Below are 17,436 nucleotides of genomic sequence, written 5' to 3' on the forward strand. Positions count from 1 at the left end.
TATTGCTATTCCATAAGTAAACAAATACACACGAATGTCTTCCCTCATACAGGTTTTCCATGTAGTGATCACAAAGCCATTTGACATTAGCTTGAACAGCGAAATCTGCACACAAGACTCTCAACTCCAAAAGGGATCACACCTTGCCAGTCTTTAGAAGCAGTTTCATTACTCAAGTTTTGATACAACTTGGTACAAACTTTAAGGACCCAACTACAAACAGGTGACTGATTTTTGCTTGTTCACTGGTTGGCTGTTTATGACTGATGTATCAACAGTTCCAAAAGGGTCTATGTCTCTATTAGGTTAATGAGATAGGAAGCAGGAACCCCTAACTTAAAATCATATGATTTGAAAAGTCTTCATTCTGTAATAAACCTGTTACTGAATAATAAAAACATTTGGATGTGTCACTTTGGGAAACTTAAATATCGACAGATAGATGGGGATTTGCATTACTCTCTCTATTATCTGAAAGTTTGGGGTGACCTTTTGCATTTGTAACTTAAAAAAAAATAAATAAAAGATTTGGTGCTGAAATGCTGTTATCTAATTTATTCCAGTCTGCAATGGCTCATTAAAAGTATTTTTTTCTCTCCCTCTCTCTCACACGCACTCACTCACACACACACGTACATTTGGGAAACAAGCCAACAAAAAGAGTCTCCTTTCAAATGAAACTATGATGCCACTTCAACAGTGATGACTTCACATTTTCCTGTATCTTGATCTGTGCAGGTAACATGTAAGGATCCATCCCTAAGCAAGAGAGAAATAAATATTTACATATTGTACACCAGAAGTCTTGAAAATAGATCTTAACATAGCATATATGAAAAATTTTATTTAGGGACATCAAGAATCAACATTAACATGGCTTTTGGGAAAGGCAGAAAAAGATAAACCACAGATTCCCCACAAATTCATCCCCAGGTTGCAAGAGCCCCACAAATAATTAACTGCTGCTCTTTCTTAGAGAGAAAATATAATCAATTCTCAGATGAAGTTCAGCAGCAGAAAAAGTCTATTTCTCTCAAATGTAGTTTTCATAGACACTCAGTGAGTTAATGCACAGACAAGGAAATATTTGGATTTCTGGTACCTTTTCATAGTGAGAATAGTTAATATGTCATGAAGACCTCCTTCCTTTTTATCTAAATCCTGGAGTACAATCTGTTTAAAAAAAAATAATAATAAAAGGCTAAAATTGATTATATGCACTGATACAAAGTAAGCTAAGCACATGAACAGATCTAGTGTCCAAATTCCAGAAATACATTAGTCGTTAGGAATGAAATCCCTTGCTCTAACGTTCTAGGCCACTGCCCACTTGCCTATTCTGCTGATGCTGTCTCTCAAGTCTAGGATTTTAAAACAAGAACCTAAACTCAGCCGACAAATTGGAAAACAGTCTGATGAAATTCAGTAAAGACAAATGCAAAATACTACACTTAGGAAGGAGTAATCAATTACCCAAATACAAAATGGGAAATGACTGCCTAGGAAGGAGTACTGTCCTCTGGATAAAGAGAAGCAGTAATGGGCTTAATTTGCAGCAAGGGAGATTGATCTTGCATAGTAGGGAAAAACTTCCTAAGTAAGGGCAGTTAAGCACTGGAACATATTACCTAGGGAGGTTGTAGAATCTTTGTCACTGGAGGTTTTATGAACAGGTTAGATAAACACCTGTCAGGCACAGTCTAGATTATACTACTCCTGCCTAAGTGCAAGGGACTGGACTAGATGACCTATTGTGGTCCCTTCTAATCCTACATTTCTGTGATCCTAACTCTCCCAAATGGAGGCGACAAAATCACAAGTACTGCATTTTCCAAAAATAATCAAAATTGTACATGCTGAATGTTGTTTATTCTGTTCAGAATTTATTACTGGTAATTTAAGATACAAGGTAGGTTGCAAAACAGTAAGTCCATGTGTACGTGCAAGAGAGATCCATACAGGAAGGGCTCAATCCTTCTGTTGAGGTCACTTCACGTAATAGGTAGCTCCTTGAAATGGGAAAGGCTATGCAAGGTCTGATCCTGAAAGGGGCAGCGCACCTTCAACTCCCATTAATTTCAGTATCAGTTGAGCATGCTCATCACCTCTTTTGATCAGGTCCTAAAATACTCACTATGTGAACTTCAAAACACTCCCATTCCCTTCCTAAAAAGCTCAAGTTATGGCAAACCTTTGTCTTTGGCTACTAAGTGGTATGAAAGTACCTCCAGCTAGAGGTGATCAGCACCATGCAGAGTGCAGACCAACTAAGTGTGCTTTTTGTAGGAGGCATTTCTTCAAGGATTCTGTTGATTTGCAGTCAAGTGCTCTATCCACTAGGCTAACATTGAATCCTCGCCATTACTCATCCAGGGAGTATTAGATGTACCTGACTGATTTTTAATACTTCTGATTTAGAGAAGTTGAATACCATGTAACGTACTGTGTGTTTTTTTCCAAAGCAGTATTTGAAACTAAGATCCTATTCAATCTAGTTGGACTTGAATAGATCCTGTAGCACTGTGTGTGCTATTTACCCCACCATTCCTGGCCAAAAAGTTCTCTCTTACCACTGTGAAGTACGTTGCTGGGCTGGTTGCTTGCTGCATTTCAGCAGTGCTCTATATATGAGCAGCCTGCAAAGCACTTGCAGGATTCTTCAGCTTGATAAAGGTGCTAGGTAAAGGTAGAATTCCTTTTTTAAAAAATACTTTGCTTGGAAAGTCAGTATGATCTGTTTATGGGAATGATTTAAAAGCAATTTCTAGAGAGATTGGTGTAGGGACTTCCACTCCTCCCAACAAAAAGTCTGTTCTTGTACATCCACTGAATTTCCAAATAATTCACAGCAAGAATTTTATATTAACTTCTTGTATGTACTCACCTGTGCAAATTTGTCTTCCTTTTTTGCAGGACTTTTCCCTAGAGACTCATATAGTTCAAGACATACAGAGGAATTATTTCCTGGGGCAAGTAGTGTGTGCTGCCTTCGTGCTGGCAAGGGAGTTCCTGATGGAAACAGCACTGTGAATTTGTCAGTCCCCGATTCATCTACACCCTAACAAACAAGAAAAGCTGGCATGACATATCTAATCTCTGAACTTTACAGGAGTTCACATTTAAAGACATTTGAGTCTAGAGTTTTATTCAGCTCTACTCAATGGGAGTTAAGCTAGCAAAAACTGATTTTTAATCATCAGATGATAGCTACATACAGTGGTCTCTGCTTAAAAGTATAATTCAGCATTAATACTCACTACAAAGGCAAATGCTGCAGCATGGTAGTATCTGAAGCATTTCCTATTGCAGCTATAGGAAATACTGCACACAGAATGGTAAATTCAGCTATTATAGCATAGCAAGGATTTGATCCAAAGCCCAATGAAATCAACAGGAGTATGTCTATTGATTTTGATAGGCTATGGATCAGGCCCTACATATTGATTTATTTAGTAGGAAGTTGCAATGTAATTGCTAGTGCTAGCATGGTTATTGGAGACTACCACCACTGTAAATCAATGAACATAACATTTCCAAGTGAGTCACCACCAATATTGATCCATTTTTGCATTAGTGGAGTAACAAAGTTTCAATATTAAACTATGAGACTTACCTTAACTAGAATATCTTTGGCAGAACACTCAATAGATAGTGCCTCCTCCTCTAACGAGAGGTTCTCTTTCCCTACTAGGATCCCTGCTTCTGTGGCTGCCCCAATGGGAATGACCTCATCTGGTGTGATAGAATTCAGCAGCTCCACAGCTGGGAAAAGGTCTTTAATCAGCTGTTGTAGCTTTGGAATTCGAGCAGACCCACCACATAGAACTACCTAGAAAATATTATTCCTTAGTGACTTCAGAACTTTACAGAACATAAGTGAACATACAGCTACATTGTGGAAGGTTAAATTGGTCTCTAATGTTTAATGCTCTATGACCCACTGTGTAAAAAAAAAAAAAAAAAAAAAAAAAAACACACACACAACAGAAATACTACAATAAAAAAATATAAATGAATTATTTTTGCCTGACCTCTGGACCCTTAGCATTTGTCTCAAAAGAAAGGCAGCTTGCAAGCATGAAATCATTTCTGGAGCAGGCCTCCTATTGTATCAGTGAGCTAGCTAAAAAATAGCATTCCATAAAGAAAAAAAAATTGTTAAAGAACCAATTAACTTCCTCCCTTTCCCCCCAAACAACAACAGTGTCTTAGCAGAGGCCAACCTGACCTGGAAATGAAGCAAAAATTCATGACAGCCAACTATTTACATAAAACAGCGCTCAGGGATTTATCAAAAATGTTCACTTTTAAAAAAGACGTCACTTAACATTCCATTTTTATTCACTGAATTTAGTTTCCTTTTTAAAAATTTAATGTTACAATTTTCACTTTGTTTTGTGTTGACTCCTCTGCTCACCATTTCCTTTTGTTAGAAATTTTTTTTAAAACACACTACGCTCAGTTCAAACTTGTAGGCACTATTTTAAGTTAGCTTTTCACAGCTTTCAAACCCCTATAGGATTCCTTGATGTGCTCTTTTGCCTGAAGTTCCCATTCAAGGATCAGTTCTCAATGTGCTAAGAGCATCTGTTAGTTATTGCAGAACTTTATCTTAGATGCCATCCCTTCTCTACCCTATCACTGAAACTAAACAGACGTTACATGTGCTACACTGACTATGGAAATCCCAGTGGCATGTAGTATTATCCTTTGTGCTGAATAACTGAAAGACTTATTGGCCTCTACTATTCTGCAATATTACTGTAATCGATCTTGGGTTCTGCAATCAGAAGTACTGTGCAAATCTAAAAATTAAAAAAAAAAAAAAAAAAGAATTTACTACTACTACATAGTTACTTTGTACTTTACATACCTCTCCATCTTTAAGGTATTTAACTCTAGCTAAACAACTCATACTTCTGTGATTTGGGTAAATATTAACCTCTGCCTCACTGGCCCATTAAATTGGGTTAAGTGATTTACTCAGACGTGAACTAGAACTCAGGAGTTCCTTTAAAGACGTGCGAAAAAGCCCCTCTCACACACTTAGAGCACAATCCAATTCCCGATGAAGACAAATGCAAAATTCCACAGACTTCAGTGGGTGTTGGAACAGTCCCTTAGCCCTCAGTTATATGATGTACATGGTTTAAGTTTTAAGAATGTTTAAAAACCTAAAATAAACCTATGAAATTATAATAAATCTCCAAGTATATCAAAAATCTTTTAGACAACATTTTAGATAAGGTAAGTACAGCACCCATCCGAGCCTAGGCGTATAAAATATTAAAAATAAATAAATCATATAACTGATTTTAGTTTCCTTGAATTGATCAAGGATTTATCATCAATGTGCTACATAGATGAAAAGGACAGTTTTAAACCATAAGGCTTTAGTCACACTTTAGTTCTTTTATAAACCCAAAGTCTTGTGTGCGATACATTCTTCCCTTAATCTGAACACAACACCCCTCAGCAGTAATAAGAGCTACACACATGCAGAGGGTAAATTGTGCCTTTAACTAGCATGACATTTAGCAGCCAGAAAATGCTTCACATACAATGGTATACTTTGAGCCCCAGAAATTAACAGCTAATGGCTAATTCCTTGTTAATATATTCCCCAGGTGTTCTTCCAAATGAGTTCATAAACATCCTGAGAATAAAGATTAATTGTTACCTTGTTAATGTCATCTGCTGTAAATCCAACTTGTTGCAAGACTTTTTTAATTGCTTCTACACATTTATTAAAAAGTGGAGAACAAATCAGTTCAAATCTGGCCCTGTTTAACAAACAGAGAAAATGCTAAGTAAACAGCAAATACAATCTCTCAGCTGTTGGAAGAATTAGCAGTTAAAATGGAAGAGAAAGATATTTTCCACACCATACTCTGTTTTCATAGCCATGAAGTGGCAGGATTAAGTAACAGCAGGAGCAATGTACTGGTGTGAAAGAGTCTCAGAAATACTATGGCTTCACAAATATACCAAGAAAGCTGTGGATTCCACTTTGATTTTGTTTTTGTGAAGAACAGCCGAAAAAATGCAGCAGTTTAGACATGCAAAAAAATTGGGTGTTGTTCCACCCAAAGTTTCACCAATACACATTAACCCTGCTGAGATAATGTGGTGGAAAAAGTGCCTGCATGCTCCCTGCACTATAACTCCATCAGTAGCAGTACACCAGTAGAGAATTACAGGGCCAGTTTTTCCTCCTGTATAGACAAACCCCAGATGGTCCACAGAAAACCATCTCCATATGCAAGTTGTGGGGGTACAACAAGGTGGTGAGACAAAGTGGAAAAATTGAATCTAATTTTGATTTTTAATCTGAAGATGCATTAAACACTAAAAACACATTTATCTGCAGAGGTGAAACAAAGTAAGAAGAGTTCTTAAGAATTAACAGTCAACCTCTTGCTTTATGTTCACAAGCAAGTAGTCTGAGGACCTCAATATGTTTTACTACCTTTAATCAGGGCTTGAGAATACTACTCACCAAAGGAGACTGGGGAAGCTTTACGTAGTTGAAAGGTATACAATGAATCACTTTAATTAAAACAAAATATTAGTCCATAAAACTGAACTAGAGCAATCCAAACAGTTTTTATGTAAGTCTGCAGATAGACTGCTCCTTTGTCTCTGCTACTGTGGTGGGTTTTGTTTTCTTTTTTTAATTTGTTTTTATACCAGGCTGCAGCAGCAGCAAAATGGAACTGCTGCTATTCTGTTAAGAAAACTGCCAAGCATCCTATTTTATTCTGCTTCTACTGCCAACTGGGAAAGCAATGAGCAGTAGCAGAATTGACAGGGGAGGACAATCCTCCTCCAAAGGGGGGGGAAAAAAAAGCAAGCCTCCAGGGAGAGGTAAGAGTAGTATAAACAGTCCACTCTCACACCAGAGAACTGAGGAGGGGTGGAAGGGAGAGAAAGTTTCTGCCCCTCTCAGCAAAAGGGATAGAACTTACTCTGTGCAGGGTCTTGGAACAGAACACCTGGTACAAATCCCAGCTCCCTACACCTCCCACTTATCAGGGCTCTCTATACACTTTTCTTTGATATCTAGCTCTGGCCAGTAGGTCTCTGGTAAGGTTTTCAAGCCCCGTCTTCAATAAAGTCATATGCTATGTCATTATGCTGGATTAGGGCTAGTCATCCTTCAAGTAAAAGTCTGGAAAATAGTGCATATGAAATAAAGACAAAATTCTGGGGGACCTTTCAAAAGTCAACAGTCAGAACCTGCAGTGCAATGCTAGAAGCCTTCGTTAGTACTCAGAGCCCAATTCTTGCAGCCTTTACTCATCTGACACTAAAGCCAACAGAGCTATTCACATAAGCAGAGACTTCTAGATATTGCAGGAATGAGAGATCAAAAACCCAGTTTTCATCTTCAGTACCCCTCCACCCCAAAATTCAATTTTACACACACACGCAATCCTAGAAAACAATCCTAACAAAAATATCAAAAGTAATTTCAAAAGGATCACCCTTACCTGGACACATTACAATCAAAATCCAGACCATCATATAATGAGTCTACAAAACAGTTTGAACTTCCCAAGGTTGACAAAGAGTGCTTTGCAACATCAGCGCTGTTCATTAGCTTCATCATAGCTCTGGAATTTCCTCTTACATCATGTTTGTAAGATCTGTATTAAAAAGAAGTCTTTACGATGACTGAGAAACTGTTTTAGACATAATGCGTTAGATATGCTTTCAAGAAGTTAGTATTAAAGTGGCTCCTTTTCCCATTCTTCAGTAAACTGTACATTTTGAATGGCCTTACAAGAATAAAGAAAAATGTCTGCTTCAAATTCAAGCAAAGGACACATTCTTCCGTGCTATTTGGGGAAAGCCAGGAATTAGTGTTTTAACAAGTAGAGATTTCATCAGTCTCTCCTCAGAACAATCTCCTAAATGAATGCAATATGGGAAGAAGATGCCTGAAGCTAATCAATTTAAAGTTCAATCATCAGAGTTGTTTCAAGAAACAAAACAACATTAAACAGAAGTTGTAACAACCTCATCCAAAAGATCTCAAAGCATTCTATAAACTTGACTAAGTGATTAGGAATATATAGCAATTGCTTCAACAACTTCTTAATAAAAGCTGCCGTTATTTAAAAACAAAAACAAAACACCCCAGAGTTGGAATGAGACTGCTAAAAAAAAAAAAAAAAAAAAAAAAAAGCAGCTTACAGCAACACTGCACTACAGTTTGAGTCAGAAAAGGAATGTTATCCATCTGAAACTTACAGGGTGGTTTTATGTAGGCCCAATGAATTCACCCTAGCCAACTTTTACTAAATGCATGGGATTATTATTCAATATTTATATGGTGGTAACACCTAGAACGTGGGTTCTCAAACAGGAGGGGTCACAATGTAATTGCATGGGGGGGAGGGGGTTGTGAACCTCCACCCCAAACCCCACTTTGCCTCCAGACAATTTTAAAAAAAGGTAGTCCCAACATTAATAGCAATGTATGTTTTTCTGTAGCTGTAAAATATTCAGCACTTACCTCTGAAATTCAGAAGCTAAATGTTGTGCTAAGGCTTCTGTGAAACAGACACCACCTATACTATCATCTGTGTTTGTGGCAAGAACACGATATATTCCACTATTTACTTCTATAACTGTCACAGAGAGCGATGTTCCTCCAAGCTTAAAAACCAACACATTGCTGCCAGGTTAAAACAAAACAAAACAAAAACCTGAAAACTAGATCAGTAAAATATATACATTTCCTCATATTCATTGTTTCTAACTAAACATATACACACAATGTAAATTAAGTTTTTTAAATTGTTTGTCAATAACATTTGATTGGAAGTACTGAAATACATACATTTATCATATCTATGGCTACTATTTTACAGTATTCCTCCAAGAAACAGAACAATAGTTGATAGCATGCTTACAAGTAGCAAGCAGCCTATGACTAAACAGAGCGTAACTGGGAACTAACATTTACTTGATGTTATGAGCCCTAGTTATACTTACAGCAGGATAGAAAACTGACACCTAGGCAGATCTCAACTTTTTAATTTTGTACAGCACTTGAATACTCAGGTAATAGAAGCTACATATTTTAACTTAAAACTTGGATAGAACAGTACTATGTTTACTATTGTCATAACTTCCTTAACAAATTGAATTACATTTTAGTTTTTATTTTCAAGTTAAGTAGTCATGGTCTTTTGTCAATCCAGTCAGCTCACTACTGAGCAAGACAATTTTTTTACATATTTTTTTCCATATCCAGTGTAGCACAGTATGGGTTTTTAAATTATGGTTATCCATTCAAAGTCATTTAAGTAATTGAAAACAAATCTGTATTGAAAATGAAGGCTATAAAACTTTTCAAATTTCCAATGACAAACTTTAATGTTAACTATAATATTGTGTTCCCTGGGCATTTCCTAGCAAAGTTATGATTTTTGCATTTATTGTTATGACAACACAATGACGTCTTCCAATTTTTGTAGTCACAATAAAGCCTTAATTACACACCACTATTGTTTATCAAAACCTCCAGTTTTCAAGCAACCACAGTTAAATCTATTTTAAAAAGCACACACAAAAATGAGATAAAAGCATTTTACCTTTTCCCAGTGGGTGAATCTTGTCCAATTCCATACGCCAAGAGAGCTGCAGATGGCTCATGAATTAATCTCAGAACATTAAATCCAGCTGCCCCAGCTGCTTGCCTGTGATAAGACAAACCACAGCTAAAGATCTGCATTTCACTTACTGTAGTGGCACATATTACTGAGGCCTCTTCAATGTACATATACCACAGAGCCATGTTACCCAGATATAAAATGATATTTCCAAGGTTTTGGCCTAGTCAAGGAACACTATTAAAAGTCCTGTCTATAATGCAAATAGTTACTGGGTCCCCTGCCTTAATTGTATATATGAAGTGTCAAGGAAAAATGTATTGTAATGCATGAGAGTCTCTGACACAAAATATAACAAAGTGAAATTGGCTGTGTTTTATTTGGCAGCAGAAGTTTTAACTTTAAGAACAAAATCTAACTGATAACATTCCAGAAAAAATCCCCATAAATTGTTCTCAGCACTGATAGCAGGAAAGTTTGGTTTTATATCTGATCCAAATCACCTTGATTGCATCCCCCCCCAAAAAAAACCTCTGGAAAATTCAATGTCTCTGAACTGCCTACAATTAAATTTCTTCCAGATAACAGTCTATTGCCTTTACGCTTGAAACAGAAGTACTAAGTCATTGTGACACACTCCAATATGCATCTTGTAATAGCCATGTAACTAATTTAGCGTTTCTCAGATTAACTGGCAAGTATGAAATGTCCTCAGTAACACAAAAACCTCTAAGTGCTTTGCTCAATGACTCTTAAATACCATTTGCTGGTTTAAGACTCATGTGAAAGTAGAATGAATTATATTGAAATTATAATTCATTAAAGAAATGTTACTTGAAGGGTTTGTTGAAATATAGTTGTCAGGAAGAGAAACATTAAGGAGTGTGAGACAATGGGTCCTCAAACTAATTAACTTAGAGCTCCTACTGAGCTAGGAGATTGGTAAAAGTTAGTATGCAAATAAGATATGTATGTATATTTGTCAGTTTCTGCTTCCTTTTGTCTCTTATGTTAAATTGGCTTTGGCTTATTTGTATAAATAAGTTAGCTTGAGCCTCAAAGGGGGACTCACATATCTGGGTGCACTGGCAAAGCGCTTTGCTAATAAACAGAGTGGTCTGACAAATTATGAGAGTCCTGAATCTGACTTTGACACTCACAATGCTTATTTCCAGATGGATTTTTAATAGACATCTGGCATCTGATTTTTTTTTAAATCTAAAAGTTGGAGCATTTCGATTTATAATAGTAAAATACTTTTTTTTTTTTTTTTAAATGACTTAGGCTTGTGTAATATAAAAAGGACTGACAGCCCTGGAGAGAGAACCCCTACAAAATAAACAGTGATACAGAAAGTGGCCCTGTGTTGTCCTGCCAGGGCGTCTCAAACCTAGCATGGCGGGATAAGAGTTCAGTCTCCATGCTCATACAGCATCTAACCTCCCTGGTACGATCGCCCATAAAGGTGCTATTTGGTGCCAATTGTGATGCTCAGATTTGTGATGTAAAAACCTAAGAAGGAACAGCACTGAAGTCATTTGCATTTCAAGTGGAACAACAGTCACCAGGTGATAAAACCTCTGGGGTGAAGTCTTTTCTATTGAAGTCAGTAGCAAAACTCCCACTGTCTTCAACTGGGCCAGGATTCTACTCCTGATTATTACCAGGGTGGTCCAAATTTGAACCAGCAAACTAGGGTTCCAATCTTGTAACTATAAAAGGAGTACCTGTGGCACCTCAGAGACTAACCAGTTGGTTAGTCTCTAAGGTGCGACAAGTACTCCTTTTCTTTTTGCGAATATAGACTAACACGGCTGCTATTCTGAATCTTGTAACTGTTAGTGGATGTTCAGACTGCTACACCTGTGAAGGCTCTATAGACGCACAGCAACCTGCCCATGCACTATCAGTTACAGGATTTAGGTCCAGATATGGAAGTCTCCATATCCCATCAGTAGGGCCCTACCAAATTCATGGCCATGAAAGACGCATCAAGGACTGTGAAATCTGGTCTTTTGTGTGCTTTTCCCCTACGCTATACATATTTCCGGGGGAGACAAGCATTTCTCAAATTGGGGGTCCTGACCCAATGTGACCCTTGTGTGTGTGAACCTTATGACACCCCTCCTCCCCCAACTCCTTTTGGGTCAGTCCCTACAAATACAACACCGTGAAATTTCAGATTTAAATAGCTGAAAGCATGACATTTATGATTTTTAAAATCCTAGGACCATAAAATTGACCAAAAAGGACCATGAATTTGGTAGGCCCTACCATCAGTAATCCCTTGAGCCATTCTGTCCCCCTGTGTCTAAATGAAAAGAGAAGTCATTCTTCTTACCCAAGGGCATTTTTCTGGTTCTCTCCAAACTCAAATGGCACAGTAATAACCACATCATTGACATCGGAACCCAAAGCAGACTGAGCAGTTTCTGTTTACAAACAGAGGCAGAACATGTGGATTAAAATATTACTATTTTTAAAAGACGCCTTAATATAGCCAAGGTGTTGATAACTTTTAAAGTTTTACTCCCTATTTACCTTTCATTTTACTGAATATGAGTTTTGCAACTTCTTCTGGGCAAACAAGTTTGTTATCTATTTCATACTGGAGTTTTCCATTCTTCTCAGTGACCTAGGAATAAAGCCAACATATGTGCATGTGACATGGTAGGTCTCTGTTTGTTTGTAATGAAAATTAATATTTATGTCTAATTTGGTTTCCATTCCCAGAAAAGAAAACTAGACCAGGGAAACATTTTCATGTTTGTGTTTGGCCCAAATGGTATGAAGACTCCACAACAGATTTGACCAAGGAGGGGGGTCATATCCAGGCCTGAATCACGAAGCCAAACCCATGGCATATAAGATTCAAACACAAGGGAAAAAACCCCTAAGGATTTGGACCTCAAATATCATGGAAATGTTGAGGAAGGTTTGCCTAAGACACAATTTCTCCCAGGCACACAGGGAGAACTTTGAGACCCTCATATTATCTAGCTTTTGCGCCAATTTACATGAATTTATCGAGGTGGGTGGTCAACGATTAACACAGCCTGGCTGTCACTCCTCTGGGAAGAAGGAGGTGAGGCAAGGGCTGGATACAGGGGATGATTGATCTGTTACTCAGACTCCCCCATGCCTGTGAGCTCCTGAGATAGAGATCAGGTCAGTATCTTGATTTAATAAAGTTTTTTTTTAAATCTTTCTTTGAAACAAAGCTTTCCAGTAGCAAGGATAATGTTGTCTTAAGATTCAATAATGTGGTTGCTTGTGTAATAAACATTTTAATTTCATGCTTCCTATGCTGAGCGTTTTCTGCATTTATTTATAATGTTAATAAAAGCTAGTTACTATTCTCTTTGACTGCATTAAAGAATCACCATCTCTGAAGTTCTCCTTCAGGCATATTACCCAAGGGAGAACCCACATATAATGGATGGCTCTAACTCCACAAGAGAGACAAATAGAGGGTTTAAAGCAGGATATAGCAAAACCTCTCATTAAAAAAGAAGCTTCTATCACACATGGCGTCCTGTAGCGCTTCAGATAGTGATCAGACCCATATGGCACAAAGACACTGTAATGAGGTGTTTGTGATACTAAAATAAATGATGGAACCAATGCAAATTTTTTCAGCTCTAGGGAGAAGAAAAAAACTGGATCATACTTACTGGACATTTGCTTTCTGCAATATATTTCTCAGCTTGTGGGTCACCAGAGCTGTCAAAACAAATTAAGAGTGATGTTTTGCAGGTGGCATTGGATGTGTGGTTCCACCTACCTAGTTGTTCATTTTTTCAGCTTATGACACTCCGTCTATGAAGATCCACTTGTATTTTATTTATTTTAGTCAAAACTCCTGTTGCAATTACTATTAATAAATAGCAGGTCTGGGGCCCCACCCCTGTCATGGAAAAACTCAAGGGAAAGGGACAATTTTTCTAAGGCTTTGTCTACTCTGGAACTTTGTCGGCAAAACTTTTGTCATTCAGGGGTGTTAAAAAAAAACAAAAACACCCTCGAACGACAAAAGTTTTACCGACAAAAAGCATCGGTGTGAACGGTGCTTTGTCAGCAGGAGTGCTTTGCTCAGCTACACTGTGCACCTTTTAGTGGCATGGCTGTAGTGGCACAGCTGTGTCGCTGAAAGGTGCGTAGCGTAGATAAAGCCTAAGTTACATTTTGAAAAAAGAAAACAAAATGCACCCTGGAAAAATATCTATAACTTCTGATTTACTACCCTCATGGATAAAAAATAAAATCTGAACAATTAACAATATCTCCTGCATTCAACGTGATTTTTATTTCAGGACCATATGTCAATATCATTTTCGTTATATCAGTTGTAAATAATCATAGCAGTTACAAGCTGATTAACTTATTCTAAAAGATGAGTAAAAGTTTAACTGTTAAAATTCTACACCAGAAGGAAAATAAAATAAAAATCAGACTATACACAGGTAGATTCTCTCCCTCAGCCTGCCATTTAAAGAATTTTAATTTGTTTTTAAATCTGTTACAAACCTTTCTTGTTGATTTGTCACCTCTCTGATTACAAAGTTGAGCATTTTATTAGGCAGGACTAAAAACCAAATAAAGTAGAACCTTGCTAATTTGCAATGATGAATGAACGACACGAGATTGCTTGTGGCATTCATGGAGGTGCTGACCAGAGTGGAATACCGCTTTTGGACTCAGGACACGAGCACTGAGTGGTGGGATCTGGCTGGTGAATCTTGCCCATATGCTCAGGGTTCAGCTGATGGCCGTATTTGGGGTCGGGAAGGAATTTTCCTCTAGGGAAGATTGGAAGAGGCCCTGGAGGTTTTTCGCCTTCCTCTGTAGCATGGGGCACGGGTCATTTGCTGGAGGATTCTCTGCTCCTTGAAGTCTTTAAACCATAATTTGAGGACTTAAGTAGCTCAGACATAGGTGAGAAGTTTATCGCAGGAATGGGTGGAAGAGATTCTGTGGCCTGCATTGTGCAGGAGGTCAGACTAGATGATCATAATGTTCCCTTCTGACCTTAATATCTATGAATCTATGATTCTTGTGTTCACTGTAGTTCACAAGATGGTCTTTGTTAATTTGTGGATTTACTTGTAGTTTACTTTAAATTCAAAGTAATAATTCAGTAAATGTACTGCAGCATATTTTAACCTTTGTAACGTTTTCTGCATACAAATAAATAAGTCTTGGTAGTAAGAGCCCACACTACAGTTGAGAAGTAGGCCAAACCCACCATTATTTTGGACAAGTTATGAAGTGTGAGGATTACCTACTGGCAAATTCTTATTCCAGTTTGATTCTGCAAACAAATGCAGGCAAAGAATACTCTAAAGTCTCTAACTTCTTATTCCACAGTTCATTGAAGAACGGAAAAACTACCAAAGACAATTTTTGGGATCTAGTGACCTCTCTTATCAAAGCCAAACTATTAAATTGATTAACCTTTAGATCTTAAATTATATATATATCATTAGCAGACCAGCTTTAGTGAGAAGACTTGTGTACAAATATGAGTTAAATAAGCATTTGCTATTTTCATCCCCAATTTGTAATATACACACACTCCTCAAACGAAATATTTTCTTTCATATCTATTCACTTACCTTCTCCCAAGAATCTGCTTTACTTTCACTACTGTATTTGCAATATTTCTTACTCTACTTTGTTTTGCTGCCAAACCAACCACCTGCAAAATGGAAAAGAAGTTATGAAATGAAAAATGGACATTCCTCTCTGCAGAAAACTGCTACAGCGGTAAGAAAAATTACCTCTTCGTTTTTTGAGTAAGCAACAACAGCTGGTGTGACTCTATCACCTGCATCATTGGCAACCACATCTGCACGGCCATCCTAAAAACAAAATACACCACCCAAAGGCAGAGAGAAGTCATTCAGTGAAATATTAACATACCTTCCTACCTTAGCAATGAAATATGCAGCATCAACATTTATTACCAAACACAGACAGTGGTGCCAATTAAAAACTTGCACTCTATGAGTGAGTTTAGCATTTCATCGTTCCATCCTGCAGAGCGAGATCCTCTATTGGGAACATAAGAACGGCCATACTGGGTCAGATCAAAGGTCCATCTAGCCCAGTATCCTATCTTCCGACAGTGGCCAATGCCAGGTGCCCCAGAGGGAATGAACAGAACAGGTAATCATCAAGAGATCCATCCCGTCACCCATTCCCAGCTTTTGGCAAACAGAGGCTAGAGTCGCTATCCCTGCCCATCCTGGCTAAAAGCCATTGATGGATCTATCCTCCAGGAACTTATCTAGTTCTTCTTTTAACCCTGTTATAGTCTTGGCCTTCACAACATCCTCTGGCAAAGCGTTCCACAGACTGACCATACGTTGCGTGAAAAAATATTTCCTTTTGTTTGTTTTAAGCCTGCTGCCTATTAATTTCATTTGGTGACCCCTAGTTCTTGAGTTATGAGAAGGAGTAAATAACACTTCCTTATTTACTTTCTACGCTCCAGTCATGATTTTATAGACCTCTATCATATCCCCCCAGTCATCTCTTTTCCAAGCTGAAAACTCCCAGTTTTATTAATCTCTCCTCATATGGCAACCATTCCACGCCCCCAATCATTCTTGTTGCCTTTTCTGAACCTTTTCAAACTCCAATATATCTTTTTTGAGATGGGGTGAGCACATCTGCACACAATATTCAAGAGCTGGGCATACCATTGATTTATATAGAGGCAACATGATATTTTCTGTATTATCTCTCTCTCTCTCAATGGATTCCCAACATTCTGTTTGCATTTTTTTGACTCCCACTGCACATGGAGTCGAGGATTTCAGAGAACTATCCGCAATGACTCCAAGATCTCTCTATTGAGTGGTAACAGCTAAATGCCCCCACTGAACAGCTCTGCTGCTAACAGCAACAGACGGACACTAGAACGGCTTTTTCACACACTGTGAGGCCAGCGTGACTTGCCCAGTCCAGAGAACTGCACCCAGGGACCCCTGCATAACTTGTGTGCCACAAAACCATCTTCCAGAAAAGCATCGTCCTGAGGACACCAAGGGAGGGAGAATTTCTCACGGCCCACGTCCAGGACCTAGTCATCCCAGCCCTTAACAGGCTGTGGCCCTGACTGTGCTACACACGCACCCTGCTCACAGGGGGAGGGATAGCTCAGTGGTTCGAGCACTGGCCTGCTAAACCCAGGGTTGTGAGTTCAATCCTTGAGGGGGCCATTTGGTCCTTGAGGGGGCCATTTGGGATCTGGGGCAAAAATTGCGGATTGGTCCTGCTTTGAGCAGGGGGTTGGACTAGATGATCTCCTGAGGTCCCTTCTAACCCTGATATTCTATGATTCTGTGAACGGTGGCCCTGGCACCCCACCCCGAGCCGAGCCGGCCCCCACAGCGGCACCAGAGAGGGCCCCACCCCCCAAGCGGCCGGCACCAGAGAGGGCCCCCGGCTACCCCTCACCACACCCCCCAGCGCGGCCTACCTTATAGACAGCCACACAGGCGCAGGTGGAACCCAAATGGACGCCTATAGCCGCCATGAGCCCCTTACTCCACGCCGGCGCCGCCGCTTTCCCCCCCCCACAATGCACCGCGACGCCGCCCGCGCCAATCAAATTCCGCATCGGCCTCCCGACGAAGCTTTCGCTCGGGCCAATCCCAGAGACAGGCTCAGGTTTCTCCCTCGCACTTCCGGGTGCAGACTGAGGCGGCGAACCGCCAATGAAAGATCGAGCCGGGGTTCGTCGTCACCGAGCCCAGCAACCCAAGCACTTTTCTTCCTCCTGGCGGCGGCGGCGGCGGCCGGGAGC

At 39.0% G+C, this 17,436-nt stretch overlaps 1 protein-coding gene across 1 annotated transcript; it reads right to left on the reverse strand.

The window, feature by feature from the left end:
- Positions 1 to 610: 610 nt before the first annotated feature.
- Positions 611 to 17,231, reverse strand: HSPA14 (heat shock protein family A (Hsp70) member 14). Its single transcript, XM_074942589.1, has 14 exons — positions 17,110 to 17,231; positions 15,404 to 15,484; positions 15,239 to 15,321; positions 13,298 to 13,346; positions 12,165 to 12,258; positions 11,965 to 12,055; positions 9,606 to 9,710; positions 8,522 to 8,683; positions 7,494 to 7,649; positions 5,681 to 5,783; positions 3,614 to 3,829; positions 2,885 to 3,058; positions 1,103 to 1,173; positions 611 to 759 (listed from the first exon to the last, which is right to left on the reverse strand). The coding sequence occupies exons 1-14, from the start codon at positions 17,164 to 17,166 to the stop codon at positions 681 to 683; spliced, it is 1,521 nt and encodes a 506-aa protein (XP_074798690.1). The 5' UTR covers positions 17,167 to 17,231; the 3' UTR covers positions 611 to 680.
- Positions 17,232 to 17,436: the final 205 nt, after the last annotated feature.

The sequence above is a fragment of the Natator depressus genome, chromosome 1 (assembly GCF_965152275.1).
Source record: "Natator depressus isolate rNatDep1 chromosome 1, rNatDep2.hap1, whole genome shotgun sequence".
Classification (NCBI taxonomy): Eukaryota; Metazoa; Chordata; order Testudines; family Cheloniidae; genus Natator; species Natator depressus.